The sequence below is a fragment of the Rhinolophus sinicus genome, linkage group LG15, assembly GCF_036562045.2.
Source record: "Rhinolophus sinicus isolate RSC01 linkage group LG15, ASM3656204v1, whole genome shotgun sequence".
In the NCBI taxonomy this organism is placed as follows: domain Eukaryota; kingdom Metazoa; phylum Chordata; class Mammalia; order Chiroptera; family Rhinolophidae; genus Rhinolophus; species Rhinolophus sinicus.
Window position 1 is genome coordinate 13,984,495 of NC_133764.1, and position 24,627 is coordinate 14,009,121.

Below are 24,627 nucleotides of genomic sequence, written 5' to 3' on the forward strand. Positions count from 1 at the left end.
GAACTAATAGTACACAAAGCAAATCCTTTCTAGTTGTCACAACCTCACTATTAGGTTGAATATTTAATGTTCTGAAGTACTTGAAAGAATAAGGCTAATAACTTCCCCCACTGCAAATGTTTTGTGGGGATAGTAGTGCCTGATTTATTGGTAAAATAATGTAGTTTATTTTTTAAAAAGGGAGAGTAAAATTTTCATAGTCATGGCTGTCCAATGCCAGAAATTTTGTGGGAGACAAATTTAAGGTGGGATAGTTTCCAAAATAGTATGATTGGAAGATAAGGAAGGTCTTCCCTCTATTATATATAAGGTGTCTCATACATAACATGTGGTCCAACAGTCATGTAATCAAACTATTCTCACTATTTTAATTTTCCTCTTCCCCTTTGCCCTATTGCTGTCATCATCCTGACCAACTTTCTAGGTGGAAATAAATAAATGATAACCAGAACAAGATAGGGATAGAATTGATAAGTTTGTAAACTGCTAGCAAAGATTCCACATTCCTCATATGCGAATTCCTCACAGATGCAGCACAGGATGTTGTTCATAGTATGTTTATTGTTTCCTTTTTAATGAGGAATCTATTTTTTGGGGGTGTTGTATATGTATGTATCTATGTATGTAAGTATATGTATGTATACATGTATATATATATATATATATATATATATATATATATATATGGTCAACAGTGGCTTCCCTGAAGCTTCTACTAATTTTTTAAGTCTTCTCTCTGGAACCATGATGAATAACAAATCTTTTCAGACATTTTATCTAAAGTCTTCTCTTTTCCAAATTAAATGAAGATCCTATTTCTTTAAGCTTATTCCTAAGTTTGGCATTCAAGGCCCCATATTATCTGGTCTCAGTCTACCTCTTATCCTATCTCCTAATACTCTCCTTTATTAGACTTAATCTTCAAAGAAACTACTCTGATGTGTCATGGCTACATAGTCCTAGTAAGCCTTTACTAACAACTTCGCCTACATCTCTGCACCCTCTGCACGTCTTCCCTTCACCTAGCCCAGTCTTCCCATGGTCAGAAAGCATGGTAACAACAAAGTATGGTCTTTGAACCTAGACAGAACTAGAATTACTAACCCTGGCCTGCAGTAAGTATGCAATAAATGGCAGCTAGTGTTATTAAATAAGGGCTAACATTTATTGAGCATTTACTGTGTGCCAGTACCATTAATTTTTCCTTTTAATACTTTTAGTACAATTAAATAAATATTGTATCTCTTTTACTGAGGAGGGAAATGTAGGTCTAGAAGGGATAAATAACTTGCCAAGGTCAAAGGGCTAAGAAGCAGTGATCTAGCGGCCAGAAGGCCAGAGCTCGGAGTCACTGCACCATTCCATTTCCTCTCCTGGTCCCAGGTCGCTGAGGAACATGTGCCCTTTCCCTCCCCGGAACTCGCACAGCACAGGCCCTGCCTTATTGACTACTCTCTGCCTTGAAAGGCTGTCATCTAAACCCAGGCCTCAAGTCTCCCACCGGCCTCCTGGCAACTGTAATTCCCTGATTCATCTGACTCGGAAACTCAGCCAGACCGTAAGACTCCTGTGACCGGGTTTTGAGGCCGGTGGCCTTTGAGTCAGTTTTTTTTAGACACACTCCAGGTTACCACCAGCATTTTACAGACTGATGAAATGACCGCGGAGCAGAGTGTTAGGCGACCAGCCTTGGGCACACTTTTCCGACAAAGCTGGGGCAGAGACCGCTGAGCAGATCTGCCACCGACTCATCAGTAACTAGAACAAGCTCTTTCTTCTTTGGGCAAAATTCTAAAGACGGGAGAGCCATCCGTGCGCCTCGTATCTTACGATGTTAACATCATCGTTTCTGGGAAACGGGGCACGTGTCTTTTTCTCGTTATCAGAAAGGACGACACAACTGCGCACGTGCCCCAAGGTGGTGGCCTCTGCGCCTGCGCGGGGTTGGGGCGGAGGGGTAGGTTCAGGGGGAGGCGCGCCTGCGCAGGTTCTAGGTGCGCCTGCGCAGGTTCTAGGTGCGCCTGCGCACGGCTTGCGCTTTCTCGAGGCGGGAGGCGTGTGATAGTTGACTGGGCGGTCACCGCGACCGTTGAAGTGAGGGAAGGTGAAGGAACCTGAGGGCAAAAGTTGCGTGTCGTGTTGGTAGGAAGGCCAAGAAGGGAAAGACCGTGTTTTCGCTAGTTACTAAACTGCCTCCATTCCCTGCGTGAGGAGAACCTTGGAAGAGAGTGTGAACCCTGACAGGGACGCCCCTCCCCCTCAACGAGGGCCTGAAATAGGCCCTCGGGCCTCCATCCGAGGCCGTGGTCTTTGGGGGTTCTGTGCGCTCGCGCGTTTGCAGATTGAGCAAACTTTTTGCGCACTGTTGCTGCCCACCACATTAATGCCATTTAGGTTCAATTGAAAGCTGGGTTGGTGGGTGGCGGGTGTGACTCAGTCCCTGTCACAGGGTCAGTGGGCCAGAGGGAGAGCGTTACGCGTTTCTTTATTTTGTTTGCGTGATACTCAGAAACGTAATAGCCCTCATAAGTCCCGTCTGGGTTTAGGATGTGAGTTGTGATGGTATTTCTGTGCTGAGAAAAAGTCATCTCTGGTTTGGTTCCTAGAATGGCGTGAAGAATATTTTCTAAGGGACCTACTAGGTCCAGCTTCACGCCCAAGATACAGCAAGCAGAGGTGTTTACTGCTCTTAGGCTTCCCAAGTGTTATTTCTATAAACAATATTTGGAAATTGGTATTTACCTCACTATGATTTGCATTATTACTTAGTTGTGTTCATGTCTACCTGTCTCGTTGGGTAGGGAACCTGGGAGCAGAAATGATCTTACTTAGGTTTGTGTCTTGCCTTTTCACACAATAGGTAAGTATTTGTTGTAAGTGTAAATTGGGATTGAAATAATATTAGGAGGCTAACCATGGAAAAAATTACAGCAGAAATTCTGTAAAAAAAATTGTTTCACTCATTGAAGTTACAGAAACTGAGTGGAAACTTATTTCAGTTATTCTGGATACTACGGGAGGCCTTAGTCTTTGGTGTTACATAATCCAGGGATCTCACGCTAATGGGCAAAACAAATGATCTACACAGTGTTTTAAAGTGAGACATGGCGTGTTCTCACATGGTTAGTTGAACTGTCTATGTTTCTTCTCTGGCCTTGTAACCATATAAGTTTGTCAGTGTTATAGTCCATTTTTCTCTTTATATATCTGGTCCAGAATTATTCTCCTGTGGATCATTAGTTCTGAAACAAATTACGTAGACTGCGTGAAATTCTGCATATGTTTAGGAAGCAAGGTTATAACCACCCCAGTCCTAACATTTCAAACAGAGTTGGAAAAACGGTTTATGTTATAAATTGTTACTCAGGAAACAAAAGACTCAGTAAAGTGTTTACATTATCAGGTTTGAAACCATAGTTTTAAACCTCAATTTCAGTAATTACTAGGTTAAATTGTTGATTTTGTTGCTGATACAATATGAGTTACACATTTCTTTCTTTGAAGGTTTAGTCAAATAACTTCATGTTATAAATTTGGAGTGCTAAGGAAAAAGTTACAGACTTTGATATCGAAGGAAATGAAGAGAAACTTAAATGAAAATTCAACTCGAAGTACAGCAGGTATTGAACAACTTATATTTTTAAATTTTCTAAATTTTCTGTATTTTGTATATATCACAATAAAGCTCGTATAATTTCTAGATGGGGCATTTTGAAAGGAACTTTAAAAAAGATTGAACATGTGGTATAGCCTCTTTACTTTTTAGGTCCAAGGAAATAAAATAACTTACTCAAGGGAAAAACATTTAGTGGCAGAGGTAGGAGTAAAATCAAACTTTTCTGGATTTACTATAGTGTTCTTTCTACAAACCCCATGTGCTTGAGTTTTCTGTGCTTTTAGGCTGGAAACAAAGAAATAGGTTTGTTTTTCGTTTGTATTTGTGACTTATTTAAAGTATTTCCAGAAGAACTTCTGTCTCCTTAACAGCTTCCCCTACCATTTCTGCTTCCTCAATTTATTAGTTAGAGGGCAAGCATGAAGAGAACCAGGGTAATGGCGATAATGCACAATGAAGATAGTAATAGCTATTATTTATGGTGGATGTACTGTATTCTAGATATTTAATTATATGTAGTGGTTTATTTAATGATTACACCAACCCTCTGAGCTAGGCCTTATTATCATCATCCTTCTTTTCCAGATGAGAAATTAAGGCACAAAGAGGTTGTTAAATAAGTAATTTAGGAAGTGGCAGAACCAGGATTTGAACATAGGAATCTGACTCTAGAGTCCATGCTCTTAATCACTTTATTATCTTGCCTCTCAGTATATGTCATATTAGCACAAAGAGTTTAAGTAGATTGTCCAAGTTTATACTTCGAGTTGTACATAATTCAAACCTACTTTGAAGTTGTAATTCAAACCCAGGAGGTCTGACTCCAGAACCCACATCATTTTCCCAGCTTTTCCTATGAGACAGTTATTACAAAGTCTATATTCTCTGGTAGTACAAGTTTTGGTGGCCCATCTAGATAGAGCAGGGGTGTCAAAACTGCGGACCGCGGGCCAACCGCGGTCCGCAATCCATTGTTAATTGGCCTGCAGCAAATTCCAAAAATATATTTAGTTAAATAAACCAGGTGAGGCAATACGTACTTCACCTCGAGTGAGTGGCCCGGCTGTTTGTGTATTGTGCATATGGGCCTTGGTAAAAAACGTTGAAAAAAGTTTGCACACCCCTGATTTAGAGTATGGTATAGTGGCAAGATATCTGAACGGAGAAACAGGAAGCTTGTGTCCTATCTAGGTCCTTCCACTGTGGCAATATGCAAGCTTTTAGGACCTCTTTTCCCTCTGAGATCCCTTCTAGGTTTACTACTTATAAATTCTGACTTTTGGCTTGACTTGAGATCCCAGGTCTCTTATCTGAAGGGTTTAGAGGTAGTATTTATTCTCATTTGGATTGGATGTTGTCATTCTGAGACATTTTCAAAATGTTCCACAAAAAATATGCATTACAGACACCTGGAGTACTTATTAAAATTACAGGATTTTGGCTTACAAATCAAATGTATTAAAATAAAATCCATGAAAGTGGGGTCTAAGAACTAGCATGTTAAGCATGATTCCATATAAATCTTAGTCAAACTAAAGTTTGAGAACCATGGCTCTAAAGGGTGTGCTACCATAGTCCAAAGAATGGTTACGGTTTGGAAAGCATGGGTCAAAGTCTGGTTCTCTCTCACCACTTTTGTATTTGAAGGATCCCCTCGAGTTAATGTGATAATAGGCAAGCACAGGAAAGAGATAAGGAAAACAAAGTGGATTTTCAAAGGGTTGAGGGATGAGGAAGGAGATGAGAATTACTTCCAAACAAGAAAAATTAAGGCAGTGTTAATGTAGAACAAGAAAGGAATTTTTAGAGAATCAAATGAGGCTATTTAGGATCTTATGAAGAATGTAAAGATCAATCCAAAGATATAGAAATGTATTTATAATAAATATAAAATTAACAATAGAAGTAGACAAATTCAAATTGTGCATTATTATGTCCTAGTAATTATTCTATAACTATATCTATTTTCCTATTATGTACTAATTTATTGGTATATTAAATTTAGGCTGTTTGCCTGTACCATTGTTCAATCAGAAAAAGAGGAATAGACAACCATTAACATCCAATCCACTTAAAAATGATCCAGGTATAAGTACTGCTTCTGACAGTTATGATTTCTTTTCTCTACCAACAGGTAAGAAAATAAGTGAAAACTTTCAGAAAATAAGAACTAGGATTATAGAAAATTACATTTTCTATTTTATTGTAATGGAAATATAAAGTTTATATTTTTCTTCTTTCCACTATCCAAATATAGGGGTTACTTGGCTCTTTCTGGACATTCCAGTGCAGTAGTTTGAGTTTCCTTGTCTACAAGGGTGGCTTAGCATTTAAATGGAGTATCTTAGATCTGGAGCCTTTGTTCTAATGAACTAGTAACCTGCATTGCAAAGAATTTTCTTTTCAAAACACATATTGGTGTTAGACATTAGATATTTAGACATTTGGTGTTAAAGAATAGAGAAACTCAGTTTGCCTTAGGAATAAGGATAAATGTGCATGGGAACACAGGAAAAATGGGAAAAAAAATAGAACTTAGCAAGGGTAGAAGCCCAAGGATTTCTAGTGCTTGGCTGTAGTCTTTTTTCCTTTTCTTATAATATTTTTGCCTTTCATCATTTGTTGACTCTTTACTCTTTCATCCACTTGGCTTTCTTACAGTTTCAACTAGCACATGAACTAAATTGCACTTGCTGGGGAGTTAACATAACCTTTTAGTTCTAGTCCTCAGAGCCCATCATTGACTGTCCTCTGTATCTCTTTATTCAAACTTTAGAGACAGAGAGCCTCTGGTTTGGCTCATATTTTTAAGTGAGGTCACTAAAATATTGGTTTAGCTTTATGTTTAGGCCTCTCATCTCTAAAACAATTAGCTGTGGTAGTGGGTGCTGGGAGGTCTTAATGTTTTCTGACTTTTTGCTTCTCTCCAGAAGAAGGTATGGACAGGCACACATTCTGAAATATATTTGGTATATGCTGGTTATCTACTTTTACATTTTGGGGGGGCACACTTCAAAAATCTTCAATAGGATCTTACACAACTAGAATTTTAAAATTCTCTCTCTCTCTCGCTCTTTCTCAATACTTGTATTGTTAATATCCAGTGTGCAACCATAGACCTTAATCTACTTCTAAAACTATAATTATTTTGTTTTCTTCCATATTTGAAGAATTTGAAGTAAGAATTTTATATTATTCCCATTTTTTTATGGATAAAAAAATTCATATGGATATGCATAAGTGGATGTTTATCTGGTCATCCTTTGCCATTTAAAAATTCTCCACCATTTAAAATAGTTTTATAAATAGCATGAATGCTGACCTTGAAAAATGACAACAATTTGAGCTGCTCCATAGGGAAATGCGCATCCATCCTCCTAAAGTACTCTGCACTCTACAAGCTCTGACTAGGATTAGTATCTGCCAGAGATATAATAAGATCCTTATATTAGGTAAGAGATAGGACTAGATAAGTGTTTTTCAAAATTTTGTCTTGATCCATTAGGCTTGGAAACGACCAATATTTTAAAAAAAGAACTGAAAGAGAATAGAGTAGAGTAGAATAGAAAATATCAGAGGGTATCACACATAGTAAGGATAAGAAATGATGGTGAAATTTTGTTATGTTCTTTTTCCTCTCTCTCTCACACACACATCCACACACATGCACACCACACCTGTATATATTCTGGGTTATGATGTATTTCTTGCAGTGGGTTGGGATCAAAAAAGTCTAAGAATCATTGATTACACTGAATTCATGTTACAGAATACAAGGTACTATACTAGGATTGGTTGTGGAAAAGATACTATTACCTTTGCTTAAAATACAGTGGGGAAGAAAGCTATCTATGAGAATTAATAAGGCAGGCTGTGAAAAATTCCAATAAAGTGCCATTGAATAACAAGTCCATATCTTTAAATTCGTCTTCAAGCTTTCAACCCCCAAATTAAATAAGTTTGAAATAATTATTTTTTGAAAAACGTTACCTATTTTACTTTTTTTCCCGTTACTTACATCTTTTGAGATTCTGCTTGGGAAGCGATGAATCCAGAGTTGCCTCCTTTAACGAAAACAATGAATGCAGGGTATGTAGAAAAATATACATCAACAAATGCATGTCTGTTACTGCCTGATGTTATCCTTCTATGTATATTTTACATTTCTCAGTTTGGAAATAAATTTTTAATATTTAATAAAAAGATACGTTTCCTCAAAAGGCAAATACCACATTCAGTTTCTCATCCCCTGAGAAGTCAAGAGTCTGTGTCTAAGTCTATTCAATCAGATACTGAAAGAAGCAAGAGTGGTTGGAGGTAAGTCTCCTTAAGATTTCTCTTTCTTCTTCTATTCCTTCTTCCCCTTCCCCTCTCTTCCTCTCCTCCTTTTTCTTCTCCCCATCTCTTCTGCCTTTCTTAGAATTACATTTAGGAAATTTATCTATACTTAATGACTATAGCAGTATTAGCTACATTTTATGAAAATGGTGAAGAAAACTTTAAAAATAGGTAAATTTTGGCAGTGATTATGTTTCCAAACAATTCTTCATGTTATAATGAAATTTCTGCCAATATTTATCACATGAATTTAAGATTTTGCTATGGATTATTAATGGTCTAATTGACAATATGTTACAGAGTCAGGAATAGCTGTTTCTGAATGTTGGATATATTTAGAAATTGGAAACCAAATAGAATGCTCAATTTTACCCTAGTAAGACAGTTTGCTTCAAGGTAAATAAAACAGAATAAGAAAGAAAGATGGAGACTGAAATGCGTATACATCTGAAGAGAACCATCAAGGAAGATGGTGAGGGTACTTCTGAGTCATTGCCATAAGAATCTAAATTTAATGCCTAAATATTATGAAAAAATGGATGGAAAAATGACATGGATTATATTTTAGGTTGGATTTTAGTATTCTTGGGTAAGTGGCAACTACTAAAGGAAATAATTTGGAGAACAATGTATTGGAAAAACAGTGCCAAACAGATACATATGTCAGTCACCGTTTAGTGCTTCCATATGTTATTTTACTAATCCTTACAATAATCCTGTGAAGTTAACATTACCTTCACTTTTATTTAAGATACTGTATTGTTTTTTAAAGGGGGGAGCTTTTAATAAAGTGGTTAATATACACATCAAAACAATATTTTTATTTTTAAAAACTGAGTTTTGGTTTTATTACTCATGCTAGTTTCTTTAGGATCAGTCAGTTATTTTCTTCAGGGCTTGAAACTAGGCCTGTTCTTGATTTGAGATGGTCCCTGGAGGCATAGTTCCAGCTGCATGTGCTAAGAAGAAAGTCCCTTCTGACAGGCATTAGAGAATTAGGAAACAGATTGTAATCTAGAGAGGCACCCAGTATTTGATATTCTAATTTGAAATAATAGATGATTCATCAGACAGTTGGACTATAACAACAGGAAATCCAGGAACAGAAAACATTGAAAACCCAAGTAGGCAATTAGTAATCTGCTGAAGATCTTTTGACTGGTTCTATGCTTAGGTTCAGAATCCAGGCTTTACCTTCACATCCATCTGCCCCCAACAACAGCCTGTTCCTGGGGAACTAGTTGAAATCTGGACCCTATCTTTGTCCCCAAGGAGAAGGATCTGAGGGACACACTGCTCCCTGCCCTGTGAGGAGCCACTACAACTTAGGCCTCGTGGTCTGCTTGGGATGTTGCGGACCTGGCTGAGCTGAATTGGCTGCTGAAGCAGCACTGTGTGTGGGCATGCCCAGTGAGGTCAAAGGACCATAGTTCTCCCAGGGCTCGTCCAGGCTAGGAGCACCTCCTGAGCAAAAATGTTGGTGGAAGTTGCAGATGTGCTGTTACCAATAAGGAGTTGTGAGGCTGAAAGAAACTTTTCTAAACTATGAATAATAGAAGTAATTTCTACAGCCATGAGAGAGAAAAGACAAAATTGTTTCTATTGAAAATAAAATTGCTGTCTATTATTTTGATTTAAAATCACTGGCAAGCCATTAGTTTAACTTCTTAAAATTTTACTTTATAGAAAATGTAAATGTAAATGTGTGAAGAAGTAAGCAAAAGTCCTCAAAATCTTACCACTCAGAGACAACCACTGTTATACGTGTATGAAGGCTTGTATAGTTTAAAAATATACTTTAATAGCATTGGACTCTGAGTTGGGAGACTAAGGTTCTCTAGGTTCTGGGTTGCTATATGACTTTGGACAAGTTACTTTCTTCCTAAGTCTCAGTTTCCTCACCTGAAAAGAGATAGAATATATTGTAGGGTTGTTGTAATGATGTATTTAGAATTTCTAACTAGCTAGTAGTTACAAAGTAGTTTATAAACCACAAAGCACTATATAAATGCAAATTTTCATTTTCTTTTAATTAGGACAAAGTATATAGAAACAAAAACTAATACTCATTTTTATAAAAACTATTACAGCTATGGAGATAGAAACAAAAATACCAGCTTGAAAACTTGGGATAGAAATGAATTTAGGCCTCAATGCAAAAGAACAAACCTAGTAGCAAATGATGGAAGAAATTCTTGTCCAAGTATGAGTTTGGGAGCTCAACAACAGAAACAATTAAGAATATCTGAACCTCCTAACTTATCTCACCAAAGAGAAAATGAAGTACGCAGACAAACACATTCATCAAAAATATCTGGCTCCACAATGAGAAGTCTAGACAAAAACAGTGCATTACAGGGATTTAAGCCCAATTTCCAACAAAATCAATTTAAGAAAAAAGTGTCGAATGATATTCCAGAAGAAAACACTCTCAAGGTAAACTTTTAAATATGAATTATTTACATTATTATATTTACATTTTAAAAATATGAAATAAGTATTTAGAAAATTATAGAGATAAGAGTATTTGAAATCAATCCCATGGCATGCATTATTTGATTAGCACAAATATCTATTTCCATTGGAGTGAGTGAATGTTGGTTTCCAAAATATTTTCTAAGAGATTATGAATGGCTGCTCCTTTTCATTGTTGCTTTAGAGTATCCTCCTGGGTTCTTAGTTTCACTGTTAAATTATTGAGATTATGTAAGTTTATCCAGTGGTTGCAGACGTTCTTCAACCCCTTCATATGTCAGTCTAAGTTTTTGTAATAAGGGTCAACATACTTTCTGTAAAGTGCAAGATAGTAAATATTTTTGGCTTTATGGGCCATATTGTCTTCCTTGTAACTCCTCAATTATACTACTCCACTCTGCCATTGTAGCTTAAAAGCAGCCATAGACAATACATAAATGGATGAGTGTGGCATGTTCCAATAAAAGTTAACAAAAACAGACAGCAGAGTGTATATCATGTTTAGAGAATTGGGAAGAGTCTGAAATGGCCAAGTGCATTGGTGAATTAGTGGAATATAGAATATGAGGCTAGAAAGGTAAAATAAGACCAGACTAACTATGACCTGGGATCCATTAGCTGACTTCTATTATGGTTCAGCCAGTGTGATTCACTGGCCAGACATCAAAGGGTGGGGAGAGAGGTTGGGTTTTCCTATTCCCTCCCTACTTAAATGTTGTGTCAGAGGCAATACTCATAGCTATGTCCCTGCATGATATAGCCACTCCATGAGTCCAGTTTTCACAGGTTTGGTAATTTTACTTCTTCCGCTTGTCCTTTTAGCTTAGGGATGGTAGAAGTTTCTTATTGTTGTTAGTCCTTTGAGTGCTTATGTACCTCGTATTTGTTCTGCCTGTATGCCTGTAAGAAGTTTTTTCAGTGAACCATCTAGGGTAAATTCTGATTTGTTTGTTTTGCTGGAAATATGACTATTTAATAATAAATAGTCATATTTATTTAATAATCCCTGCCTCTTTTTAACCTTTTACCCTGCTTTTTTTTTTCATGCATAGGATATATCAATTTCTGATATTATATATTGTTTATTTTCTGAATTCCCATTGGACAGCAAAATCTGTGAGGGTAGATATGTTGTTTGTTCACTATTATTTCTTCATTAGCTATGTTTGGCACTTAGTAGATGCCAATAAGTACTTTTGGAATTAATGAATGAATGAATGTGTCTGACTTCTATTCTAGAGTGAGCACATTAGGAATTGTGTTTTGCTCACCTGTGTTTATCAGAGGATTGGCACATGATACATTAAAAATATTGACAAATGAACAAATGAGTAAAGAATGAATGCCCATATAAATCGTTCTCTTCTTGATTAATTGTCTCCAAGTACATCCTAGTTTCTCCCATAAAATGCTAATGATGCCATTAATTTAGGGGAGTAACTGTACTAAAATGTTTGATAGTCTTTTAAAAATATTTTACACTCAAAATACTTCCCCTCGCTTCGAACCCACTTATCCCATCGCCTTGGCACTTTCTGAAGCAGTTCTGGAAGTCCTCGTTCATGAGTGTCTTTAGTTGCACCTGGAGTGTTTAAGGGAATCAACAGCAGCAGATCCAAGAAAATACCAGCAAAAATAGACTCCCTAAAATGAGAAGTTCATGACAAAGTGAAAAACTTAGTTGTTTCCTCAAAGTGAAACAACCAGAACAGAGGTGGAGATAAAAAGAACTGAGGTTGGGCTGAAGTTACAGGGAGCACAGTAGAAAGAGAAAGTACAGAGTGTTCACAAGCGTGTCTGGGAAACTCAGATATGGTATATCTCAGAAAGTAGATGAAATGCCCACCTGAAAGGTAGGGACTATGTTACCTTTGTGCAATGACTAGTGATGATGACATAGAGAACAGATCTGGGAGCAGAAGCCTTATGGGGCCAGTTTAGAACAAAGAAGAAAAGGAAGGAAGGCTACACAAAAACCACAAAAAAGAGCCACATTGAATGAGACAGTCTGACTGGCAGTCAAAGCATCATGAAGCCTAGAAAACTGGTTTGGTCCTTCTTGCCCTTCCTGCACAGAAGACCCTTGCAAATGGTTGGTCCAGGAAAATACAACTCACTTAATAATTAATTTAAAAAAAGAAAGGAGAAAGTGACAAACACTTTTGTTATAAGTTGAATTGGGTACCTCAAAAAAAAAATATTTTACACATTTGCCTATTATAAGGACATAGAATCTTTACAAAGGAAGTGAAAGAGTATAATGAAAAAAAGGAAAGGTTTTTCTAATGCTATGATTTTATTTTTTTCAAAAGGATGCCTCATTGTATCCATTAAAGTTTAAGGAAAAAGATAATTCTTTAAGAATTATATCTGCAGTTATTGAAAGCATGAAGTACTGGCGTGAACATGCACAAAAAACTGTACTTCTTTTTGAAATATTGGGTAAGTATAATACTTCAAAAATACTTCAGTAATACTATTTGGACAATAGTTTTGAATGTCAGTAGGAATACATAGGAGATCTTAAAGAAAAAATTTTGCAAAAGGACATTATAGTTCATTAGGATTTTGTTCAGCACCTGGGTCTGTCATTAATTTGTGTGACTTAAGATGTACTTGGTTATTTATGGTGGTATTCTTTTGATTCGTAATGTTAAAACTGGATTCTTAAAGTAATCCAACTCAACCCTTGAGGTAGGTGAGGAAATGGAGCAAATAATTAAGATAGACTTGACTAAAATCACGAAACTATGTAATACCAAAAATGGATCTAGAATCCAAGTCTCCATGTTACCAGTGTAGTTCTTTCTCCTATATTGCACTAAATCCAGTAGTAATTTTGTATATAAATTGAATCATATTTTAAATACTCTGAAATAACATTTGTAAAGAATCCTTTACTGATATGAATAGACACCCTACAATTAATCTGTTTTCGAAATTAATATTTAAGTGGAGGAGAGTTTTGTAGAATGTGGAATTTGATTTTACCTAGAATGAAGAGATAAACACGTAAAGATTCAAAACATATTTCTTTCAATAGTTTAAGTAATACAAATATTTAATTTAAATTATGAAACATTCTAAACATATAGTGAATATAATATCCACATATCCATGTGACAGATATATTTGAAACCCCCATCCACTTTTCTTCTTTAGAGCTAATCACTGTGGTATCTTTCTTGTCCATGCTTTTATAATTTTACTGTGTCCATCTGATTTCATAAATTTATATATATACTTTTTATTGCTTTATGTGTTTTAAAATATGCAGCTTACATTTTTTAAAATTAAAGTTTTTTGTGGTGACAATTGTTAGTAAAGTTAATAGATTTCAGGTGTACCATTCTGTAATACATCATCTATATATCACATTGTGTGTTCACCCAGAGTCAGTTCTCCTTCCATCTTCATCCAGCATAATGTGTTTTAGATTTAGCCATTTTCTATTCTGTCACAGTATTGTCTTCATCCTGAAGCTCACGTGTAGTCTCTAGCAGCTTCTGATTCTTCACTTGTGGTATTAAGATGATTATCAAAGTTCTCTGTACCACCCATCCTTATACCACACTGTCATGTTCTTCAGTAGTTTCTTCTGGTTGCTCTTTCCCAGAAACTAGCAAATGACCCCTTGCATATCATCATTTCTGACGGGGTAACAAGCCCATCACCTAGACACTGAACTCTGTAGCTGGGGAATAGGATACACTGATTGATTTAAGTCAGTCTCAGATCACTCCTGCATCTGGGCATGGGAACAAATCCCATTCAAATCATATGGCATAGGCGAGGTTTCCTAAAGGAAAATCTGGGTATTATTAGGAGAAATAGAGGCTGACTTCAAAATAACAAATGTTATTACTATTAGTACTCAATAGATGGTTACTAAAGGAATAAATACTGCCCTTAATTGATAATTTCTTGAGGTAAACGTGATTTATTTGCATTTTATAGATGAGACAGATTTGAAAGAGGTTAAATAATTTGCTCAATTTAGTATATTGAAGAATTGGGACTCAAATGCATTCCTTCTGATTCTAATTCAATGTTTTGTTTTTTTCATTAAACCACGATGCTTATTTGTCATATGTGTGTATTTTATTATTATAATGTAGTAGACTAGTCTGGGGATTTAACCACTCTATAGAATACATTCTAAGGAGAAAGCTTCAGATGGCCAACTATTGTCAGTTGTATGAACTTTAGCATATAGCCTATTCCTAAATTGAAGAGGGCCAGAAATTTTGTTTCTCTTAGTATAAAACAGTTTCAGAAAAAATCTTTTCCTCTTTAAATATCTTCTTTATTATTGTATAAATAAAACTGAGAAAGGTTGGTGTGGACATAGTTATTTAAATATCAACTTCTCTTTGTTAAATTTTATTTGCATTTTACCAGCATTGATTTTTTTCCTCCTTGTTTCAATGTTGCTTAGCTGTTCTCGACTCAGCTGTTACACACGGACCACATTATTCCAAGACTTTTCTTATGAGAGATGGGAAAAACACTCTGCCTTGTGTATTTTATGAAATAGTGAGTATTTGTCTAAGTATTCTTTGCAAAACATATACCAACAAAACATACAAATGCAGGCTGTAATTGCATTGCAGTAGAAATTCTGTTAACACTTTAGTAGTACTTTCACCATTTTGTTTGGTTTTAGTTCTGATATTAAAGTTGTTTATTCGTTCAACTAATATGGAGAGCCTACTATGTGCCAAGTGCTATGCTAGGTGCAATGGATACAAATTGGGATATAAGTGGTAAATGGCTCTTTCTCTTAAAGAGTTCATAATCTCAGGTAGAAAGACAGTTACATAAATGTTACACTGTGGTGTGATAAATGGCATGAGAGAGGTATGTGCAGTGCTATAGAAGTAGATGGGAAGATCAGGGAAACATTTTCGAAGAATGTAGTAACTTACTTTATTTTAGATATTTAAGGACTAGTAAATTAAGCCAAAGTGTGTTAGGGGGAAGGAAAGAGGTAAGGAGGAATGCACTCTTAAATTGAGAGAGCAGCATATTCAAAGACATGAAGCTAAGAGAGAGCCTGGATTGTATAGGAAACTGCAAGTAGTGTATAATTACCAGCGTGTAGAATTAGTAAGTGATGGGGGCAAGGGTAGCGGTTCTGAAGTTGGGTGAAGGCAAAGAGTGGACTGAGATACAGGGAAGAAGAGGCTTGGTGAGAGAAAAGGCTGGGGGTGACAAAGAAGGCTGGAGATCACAAGGGAGTCTGGAGACCTTATAAGACTTACATATTTTATAAAAGTTTGGCATTAATTCTGAAATTGGCTGCAATTCTGAAATCAGATGTGAATTCTAGTTTTTACTCCACCATTTATTAGCTTTATGACCTTGAGTAAGCTGCTTAAACTTTCTGAACTTCACTTTTTTTTTATCTGTAAAATGAGGAGACTAATTCTTACTTTGAGAGATTGTTTTGGAGATTAGATGATAAAACATGGATGTATAGCATCTGACACATAGTAAATGATCAAGAAATAGTAGTTGTCATATTAGTAATTTCTAAAATATCTTGAATGTTTATTTTCTCTCTGATAAGTTTTTAAAAACACTTTTTTATTGAAGTATATCATATACAGAAAAGTGCACAAATCATAACTGTACAATTCTGTGAAGTATCACAAAGTGAACAATACCAAGGATAAGAAATAGGGGAGTGCTGTCACCCCATCATCCTTGTGCCTCCTCCCATTCACTACCTCCTGTCTCCTACCTAAAAGTAACCACTAGCCTGATTTTTAATGTCAGATTCTGCCTCTTTTTGAACTTCATATAAATAATATGATACGGTACTTCTTCGATGTCTGATTTCTTTCACTCAACACAGTGTTTGTAAGATTTATCTATGTTGTTGCATGTAACTATGGTTCATTTATTTATACTTCTACATACAATATTCTGTTGTCTGAATATACCACAGTTAATTTTCTGTCTTACTATTGGGCATGTGGGTTGTTTCCAGATTTTTTGCTGTTACGAATAATGCTCTGTGAACATTCTTGTATATGTCTCTTGTGCACATGCGTGCATTTCTGTTGGGTATATACCTAAAAGTAAAATTGCTGCACCAGAGTGCATGTGTATGTTCTAATACAGTAGTTATTGCTAAAGAATTTTCCAAAGGGTTGTACCAGTTTACACACTCACAATCAGTGCAGGTGAGTTGTAGTTTCTTTGCATGCTTATCAACACTTAATACTGTCAGTCTTTTTTATTTTAGCTATTCTAGTAGATGTTTAGTGCTATCTCATTTCTCTGCAATTCTACTGAAAATGGAACTCTCACAATCTAAGGGAAGAATAGTTCATGTGCCATTACATTGAGAATTGGTCAATCTTTCAAGGAGCAGCAGCTTGCTAGCTTGTAAGAAGCCTGACCCAAGTGAAGGTCTTTCCTCTGACAGGGCACCCATATATACCTAGCTATCATGGTCTTGTTAGCTGTGGGGCCCTAAATCAGGTGAGGGAGTTAGAGCATTTTGGGGTGATTCATACTTAGTTGATCATATTATTAGTTGCAAAAAGTTGAAATTTAGGTGACGTAATAAATGACTTTATTGATATTTATCTTTTAAATAACAGGATCGTGAACTTCCAAGACTGATTAGAGGCCGAGTTCATAGGTGTGTTGGAAACTATGACCAGAAAAATAATATTTTCAAGTGTGTTTCTGTCAGACCGGCATCTGTTTCTGAACAAAAAAGTTTTCAAGCATTTGTTAAAATTGCAGATGCTGAGATGCGGTATTATACTAATGTAAAGAATGAAATTTAAATAGTGATAAAAGAAGTTTAAATAGTATAACTTAAAGCATTTTTCTGTTACTGTTTAAATTACAATATGCATGGTTTTATAGCCACAGCTTCTCTGTACTTTATTTGTTGAATTAAAATATTTAAATCCTTTTCAATGTGTAAAGAGTTTTTGAAAAATAATTTTACTGTTTTTATAAAAATGGTATATTCTCTAAAATTCAACAGCCATTTCAGATAAAAAAGCTCAATAGGAGTAGATACTTATTTAACATGAGATAATAATACGTTTGAGTCAGCCCAAAAGCCAACATCAAGCTTAATGGGGAAATATAGAGACATTCCCACTAACGTCATGAACAAGAAGACAAGGGTGCCCACGATTAGCACTGTTACTAAGTATTATACTGGCGCTGCAGTCTCTAAATGGAGTTTATTTAATTCCTTCAAATACGTAGTGAGCACATACTCTGTGCCAAGCAGTGTTTCACATGCTTCATTAAAGCACTTAATGAAGTAACAAAAATCTCTGCACTTAAGGAGTTTATATTTCTGGACCCAGAAAATACATTAGATAAAAAAAGAAAAATTTGAGGTGTAAGAATTATTGCTATTGGGATTTAATATAATCATATATGTGAAAAACCTAAGAAAATCAACTGAGAAACTTGCAAAAATAAGATAATTTATAAGGTACTAGAATAGAATAATATGCAGAACTCATCAGTAGATGGTATTTATATGACTCAACAACCATTAGAGTGCAAAATGGATAAAGATACCATTTAAGATAGAAAAAATATCCAAGACTAATCAAGACTAAATGATAAATATGGAAAGTATATGAACAAAACTTCAAAATACTAATGAAATAGAGAAGAAGACTTGGACAAATGGAAAATAAATTAGTTGGATAGGAAAACAAAGATGTTGATTTTGCTCAAATTAATTTGTAACATGTAATTTCTCCCTGTGTGTACACTCACACACACCAAGCTGATACCAAACGTTATACGTAAACAAATAAATGAGAATAGTCAGGAAAACTGAAAAACAAGACCAAAAGAACAATAGAGGATAGTTTATTGGATATTATAAAGCCTTAAATGTATTATCTATTGTTGCATACCCAATTAGCCCCCTCTCCAAATTAGTGGCTTAACACAATAATCATTTATTATCTCACAGTTTCAGTGGGCCAGCTTTTCAGGAGTGGCTCGGCTGGACAGTTCTGGCATGCAGTCCCTTAGGAAGACCCACTTCCAGGTGGCTCATGTACATACTGCCTAGTGGGTGCTTCCTGTTGGCAGGAGGCCTTGGTTTCTTGCTATGTGGGTCTTTTCAAAGAGCTGCTTGAGTGTTCTCACGACATAGTAGCTGTCTTCCCCTGGAGTGAGTAATCTAATAGTTACCCAGGTGGAAGCTATCCTTTTTTTGACCTCACCTTGGAAGTCACATAACATCACTTCTGCATTTTGTTTGTTAGAAGTGAATCACTAAGGTGGACCACATTTAGGAAGAGGGGAATTAGGCTCCACCATTTGAAGGAAAGGAATGGCCGACATATTTTAAAACTAGCATATATTATAAAGACATATTTATCCATGCAAAATACGGTACTGGTTCATGAATAGACAGGTCAGTACAACAATTTAAAGTACAGAAATCGTCTCAAGTATATAGAGAACTTAATGATAAAGGTAGCATCTAAAATCAGTGGGGAAGAGAGACCATTCAATAAGTGGTATTGGGACCACTGGGAAGCATCTAAAAAAAATAAACTTAGAGGTTTATGCTAAATATTTTAATGTTTCCTTTTTTAAAATTTGTAGTCCTATTTTATATATTTAGCTTTTTCATCAATTTGGGAGTTACTATTTTGTATAAGTTGCAAGGCAAAGGGATTTAACTTTGTTTCCCAAATAGGTGGCTGATTATTCCAGCACCATCTCTTGAATAATAACATCCTTTTCCTATTGATTTGAAATACCATGTTTATTATAAAATAAAGCAAGCATGAGTTCTTTTTAAAACTTTTTTTTTGATTAATTTGTTAAGTATTCTTACAGATATCGCCTCAAAGTCTGTTTTTTTTACATTTTAAATCCTGTTGGAGTTTTGATTAGGATTGCATCAAATTTATAAATTACTCTGGGGAGAGTGGACATATTTCTAACAGTAAATCTTCCTGTTAAGAAATATGTCATGTCTATTTATTTAGATCTTCTTTTATGTCTTTTAGTAAAGTTTTATAAATTTGTTCATAAAAATCTTGCACAGATCATGTTCTATTATTTCTCGATGTATGTGTACACACACACACACACACACACACACACACACACACACAAAATGCCCATTTAATTCTCTATTTCCTCAGACCTGTCTTTCTGAAACACATTGCACTCTGGCCTTTCCTCCCTACATCCTCTTCCTGTCCCCATTCTTTAGATTTCTTTTGCTCACCATTCTATGAATCAAGCAAGAAGAGGGGTGAGGGGGATTACAGGCCCCAGCTTCAAAAACAAGGTGGAGAAATGTTGTGGAACGTACATGAAAGGAGCATGCAGAGGATGATGATAAGTTCTTTCCTAGCTTTGCAGTTACTGTCTGTAGCAAAGATTCAGTTGTGCCAGTTGGGAGATCACATCCAGAAAGATTGGTGTAAACTCATAGAATACAGTATGCTTTGAACCAGGAACCCATATTTGGTGCTATTTCCCCCATAACCATGACTCATGAGTCTGGAAATCAAGGGCTGGTAGCAGGACTCACTTCTGTCATTATTAGACCAAATGTACTTGCAGAATTTTTGCTTCCCATTCTCAATTTTTTGCTCTGCTGGTTTAGAGAGCTTACTTTCTGTCTTAACCTGAGTGGTCCAAAAAGCAGAGACTGAGAGAAAGTCCTTTTTGCTAGTAGCTTATTTGGGAAAGTTATAGGGAGAAGTAATGGATAGAGGGGGTAAATAAGGAAGATGGAAGAGCCAATACTGGGGTGGCTTATTAAGTTGGCTGCCACTGGGAGTGAATAAGGCTTGATGAAGTGCATCACAGGACCGTCCACCTTAATGAAAACGGAAGCATATATTCATCAGGTTGTGTGTGTGAGTGTTAAGCTGGCTTCCCATGGTATTTCACTCCAGGGAATCAGAGACACCACGTGGCAGGACACGAGAGGCAGGTAGAGCAGGCCCGTAGTAATGCTGTCAGATTGTATCTATGTGAAGAAGCTGGTTGAAGTTTGTGCAGAACCGGTTACTGCAGCTGTGGCTGGAATAAAAAATTATGTGTGAGAGCCTCAGGTCGTGAACAAGAAGTGTCTGATACCTTTCCCAAGGGAGGAGTGCTACCAGGACTGCTGCAATGGTTCTCTTCTACTGGAAGCTGAAATGGCCACCTGGCCATTTTGGGTCAGTGAACCAGCGGGCAAACAAAGGAGTTACCATACTGTTTGGCATAATTCAATCCAAATTAACAATAGAAAATTGGGTTTCTCTACACAATGAGGAAAGAAAAGACCATGCCGGATATCCAGGAGGTTCTTTGAGGTGCCACTAATTAAAAGTTCATAGAACACTGAGGATTCAGACTCCCAAGGAATGAAGGTCGAATGTAACCCCATCCAGCTGAAGTGGTGACAGGGAACATGGAATAGGTAAGGAAGAAGGTTATGTTAGCTATGGCCTTTTGATCAATTTCAAGGTAAGGAAGAGCCGGAAACAGGAGGTAATCTGACATACGGAGCGTAGTAGAGGTAATGGTGATGGTGGGTTTTCCTAGAAAGGTAAGAAGCTAGATGGACCTCAGTGGGATGCCAAGCTGGGTTTCTTTTCTGTCTTGGCCTGATGAAGAATTGAACATGGTCTGGGAGAGTTTATCTTTTATTCTTGTCCTTTCCATATATCTGCAGTGCATATGATTGGGTCATAGAAGTTGAGTCTTTGTTAGCTGTAGGTTTATCTCTTTCCTCAGGTGTGTTTATGGGGAATTGGGTTGTAGTGAGAAATTCTGCCCCCTGGGAATCTTTCCAAAATTTGTGTCTTCCATGGTGGTACTCTACTCAAAGACCCCGATGGCTTCTTCTTGCCCAGAGGATAAAGGCTATACTCGTACACGTGAAGATATTATATTTTAGGGTATTCAATCTGGCCCCTGCTTATTTCTATGGCTTCTCCAGCCATCCTATTTCACCTCCCAAAATGTAGGCTCTAGTCCCATGGGGCTACTGTACATCAAAGAGGCAGTGTTTAGGCACCAGTACATGAGCTTCTGTCCATCCCCTCTTTCCCCCAAAGTATAGTTAGGTGTGCTCAATGACTATAACCAGTCACTGCTTCATGACTCTGAGAGCATTTGTTTTGAGAAGTCCTGGGTAATTACTCTATTTTTAACGAGCTCCTCCAGGACCTAGAGTCCTCCAGGGCCCAGAACACTTTTGGCACAGGGATATGTAGAATGGGAGATGTGAGACAGGATGTTGCAGAAACAGGTGACAACCACAGAGGCTGTTACTTCACATGTCATAGTGAATAAAGGGGAGAAGGATCTCAGGTCAGGGTCCTGGAATCACCCTCAGACACACTGGTTAAGGTGGGCAGAGGATGAAAGAGCTGGACTCATGGGGTCCTTCCAACCTGAGGGTCCTAATTTCCCAGGTTATGTGATGCCCTGCAGGGGAGTTTTTCAGGTACGATAACCCTCCTCCACTTCTCTGCCTCCCAAGACTTCTCTACATCTAGAAATATTTTTATTACTGTTAGTTATAAGCCTCTTATTAATAATAGAGTCTGTAAGTATTACTTCCTCTGGAGTGTATTCCCACAATATAGTATACTTTTAACATAGTGACAACTCTCGAGGTAGGCTTTAATGCACTAGTTCTGATACTTTGCTTTATTTTAGAATCATCTCGAGCTTTAGAAACCTTTGCATAGGCCTCCCTCTTCTCAGAGATTGTGATTACATTTATCTGAGGGAGACCAGGAATCTTTATTTTTAAAAGCATCACATGTCCTTGCAACTCATTGTGTACTCCATGGACAACAGCACTGGCATTAACTCAGTGCTAATTTAAAAAGTAGAAGCTTGTGTACAGACACAGAATCAGTGTTTTACTAGAACTCCTGGGGGATTTGCCTGGACATTAATTTTAGAAGCACCGGCCCCACTGATGTGCAATCCAGGCTGAGAATTACTGACTTACTAGGTGAAGAAGAGGAGAAGCTTGCTGCGTCATCGGTGGGGTCATCTGCAGGTGCTGTCTCTGGTTTGTCATCTCCACTCATACTATTGACACAAAAGTCAGGTTCGACTCATTTACCAGGTAAGCAACAGTCTGAGAAACCAGGTGTATGATTTTCCCTGGATCTTTTTCCCACTGTGATACCACTACGTAATGCCCCAGCATATAAACTGTTAATGTGGCTGGATCAAACACATCTAGGGGGGAAGCTCCCAGCAACTGGACTCAGTTTTGTCTTTATTGAAGGAGCTTCTCACGTCTCTCGGTGCTTCTCTACATTTTTGTCAGCTTTGAGGCACACTGGGGTGTCTTAGGGTTCTCCAGAGAAGTGGAACCAATAGGAGATTGTATCTATATCTATCTAGATGCATAGCTATATATCTATTATCATCTGTATTAGTGACAAGAGTAGTATATCTGAAGTGCCTTAACATTTTTAGTAATAAAGTGACAAATTTAGCACTAAATAGTTGAGGTTAGTGAGTTCTTGCTCTGGGAAAATTTTGTAAGAGTAGTGACTCTAACTTGAAAGGACTTTTGCTGCCTTTAAAGTTGGAGGAATGCATGTCTCAGCCTGAAGCACAACCAATAAATATGTACGAGACATCAGCTACATCCAGGCCCTTTGCCAGGCGCTGGCACAGCTGCAGTCATGAGCAGACATGACCTTTCCTGCTCGGAGTTTACAATCCAGTAGGGAAGACAGCTGTCAGCAAATAATCCCAATGGCACCGATTGCTGTGGGGACAAGCACAGGATGCTGTGAAACATAGCAGCCGTCTGCACCTGGTCTGGGGAGACGGGGAAGATTTATTATAGCTGAGTAAATGACGTGTAATATACCTGCAGGGTAAGTAGGGGCAAGCCAGGTCAAGAGGGGCCTGAGGGAGGAAGATGCTGGGCGAGAGGAACGTCATGTGCAAAAAGCTGGAGGCAAGAAATTGTGACTTTGAAGTCCAGCATTGCTGGGTAAGGAATTTAAATGCAATTGTGGAGCTAGATGAAGTTGTGGTTGTAGGTCAGTGTCAGGTCATGAAGCACTTTTTAAAATTGAAGTACAGTTGGTGTACAACGTTATATTAGTTTCAGGTGTACAATATACTGATCTGACATTTACATCCTTTACAATGTGTTCACCACACCAAGTCTAGTATTCATCTCTGACTGCGCAAAGTTTTGATATTCCTGGCTGTATTCCCCTTCACTGGATGGGTGAAAAAGATGAAGCACTTTTTGAAAGAAATTTTTCCTTTATCTTCAGAACAATGAGAATCCATGGAGACTTTAGGGAGAATGATGATCAGACTTGCATCTTAGAATGCCACAGAGAGACGGAAAGATGTTGCAGGCATAGGGTCCAGCATGGAAGGAGGGAGATGACTCAAGAGGCTGTTTCAATAGTGTAGACAACATATGATGTCCATTGATATAGGGTAGTGAAAATTGAGATAAGGAATGCACGAATGCGAAAGAATTCAGTGGCAGTGTCTGTTGGACTTGTTGACAGATTGGACATAGATGAGAGAAAAGGGGGGAAATGAAAGAAAACTCGCAGGTCTATGCAGAACCTGGATCTTTTACTGAGATATGGGAAATTAGAGGAGGAGATTAGGGGAGGAGCAGGGTGAGACCATGGTTTTCTTTTGGGGTTTGTTGAGCTTAAAATGCATAACACCACCAAGGGAAGATATTCATTAAACAACTGAGTATCCTTTTTTATAGGTTAGAGAGTCAGCGATGTCTGAATTTAAGTGGTAATTGAAGCCTTTGGAGTAGATGAGTTTTTCTTGGTTGGTATATGTAGAATTATAAGAGAACAGTGTTTAGGAAAATGCCCTGGGGAGCATCATTACACAAGACACTGACAGCAGGAGCCAGTTACAGTCACCGAGGCTGTCTGGCCAGGCAGGTATGAGGAAAACCAATATATTTTGTGCCCCAGGAGCTGATGGATGAGAGTGTTTTTAGAAAAGGTGAAACATTGTTATGTTTTAAAGAGAAGTGAAGATAATACATCATTTTTGATCACAGAGATTCTGATAATAGATTTGGAGAATAGAGGTTGTAATTGTAGAGTGCGTAAAAGGCAGTGTATCACAGAAATCTGTTCATTTTTAAATTCAGGTTTTAATGGATACTATTATTTCTTCCTATGATACTGGAGAGAGAT

The 24,627-nt window shown here is 37.2% G+C and overlaps 1 protein-coding gene across 1 annotated transcript in view; it reads left to right on the forward strand.

The window, feature by feature from the left end:
* Positions 1–17,235, forward strand: part of SPATA22 (spermatogenesis associated 22) — a 42,003-nt gene extending 24,768 nt beyond the window's left edge. The window contains exons 3-10 of the mRNA XM_074319559.1: positions 3,505–3,620; positions 5,622–5,750; positions 7,645–7,705; positions 7,838–7,933; positions 10,045–10,390; positions 12,742–12,871; positions 14,868–14,965; positions 17,044–17,235. Coding sequence (XP_074175660.1) covers positions 3,578–3,620; positions 5,622–5,750; positions 7,645–7,705; positions 7,838–7,933; positions 10,045–10,390; positions 12,742–12,871; positions 14,868–14,965; positions 17,044–17,235 — 1,095 coding nt within the window. The 5' untranslated portion in view covers positions 3,505–3,577. The remainder of the gene's footprint in view (positions 1–3,504; positions 3,621–5,621; positions 5,751–7,644; positions 7,706–7,837; positions 7,934–10,044; positions 10,391–12,741; positions 12,872–14,867; positions 14,966–17,043) is intronic.
* The last annotated feature ends 7,392 nt before the right edge of the window (positions 17,236–24,627 follow it).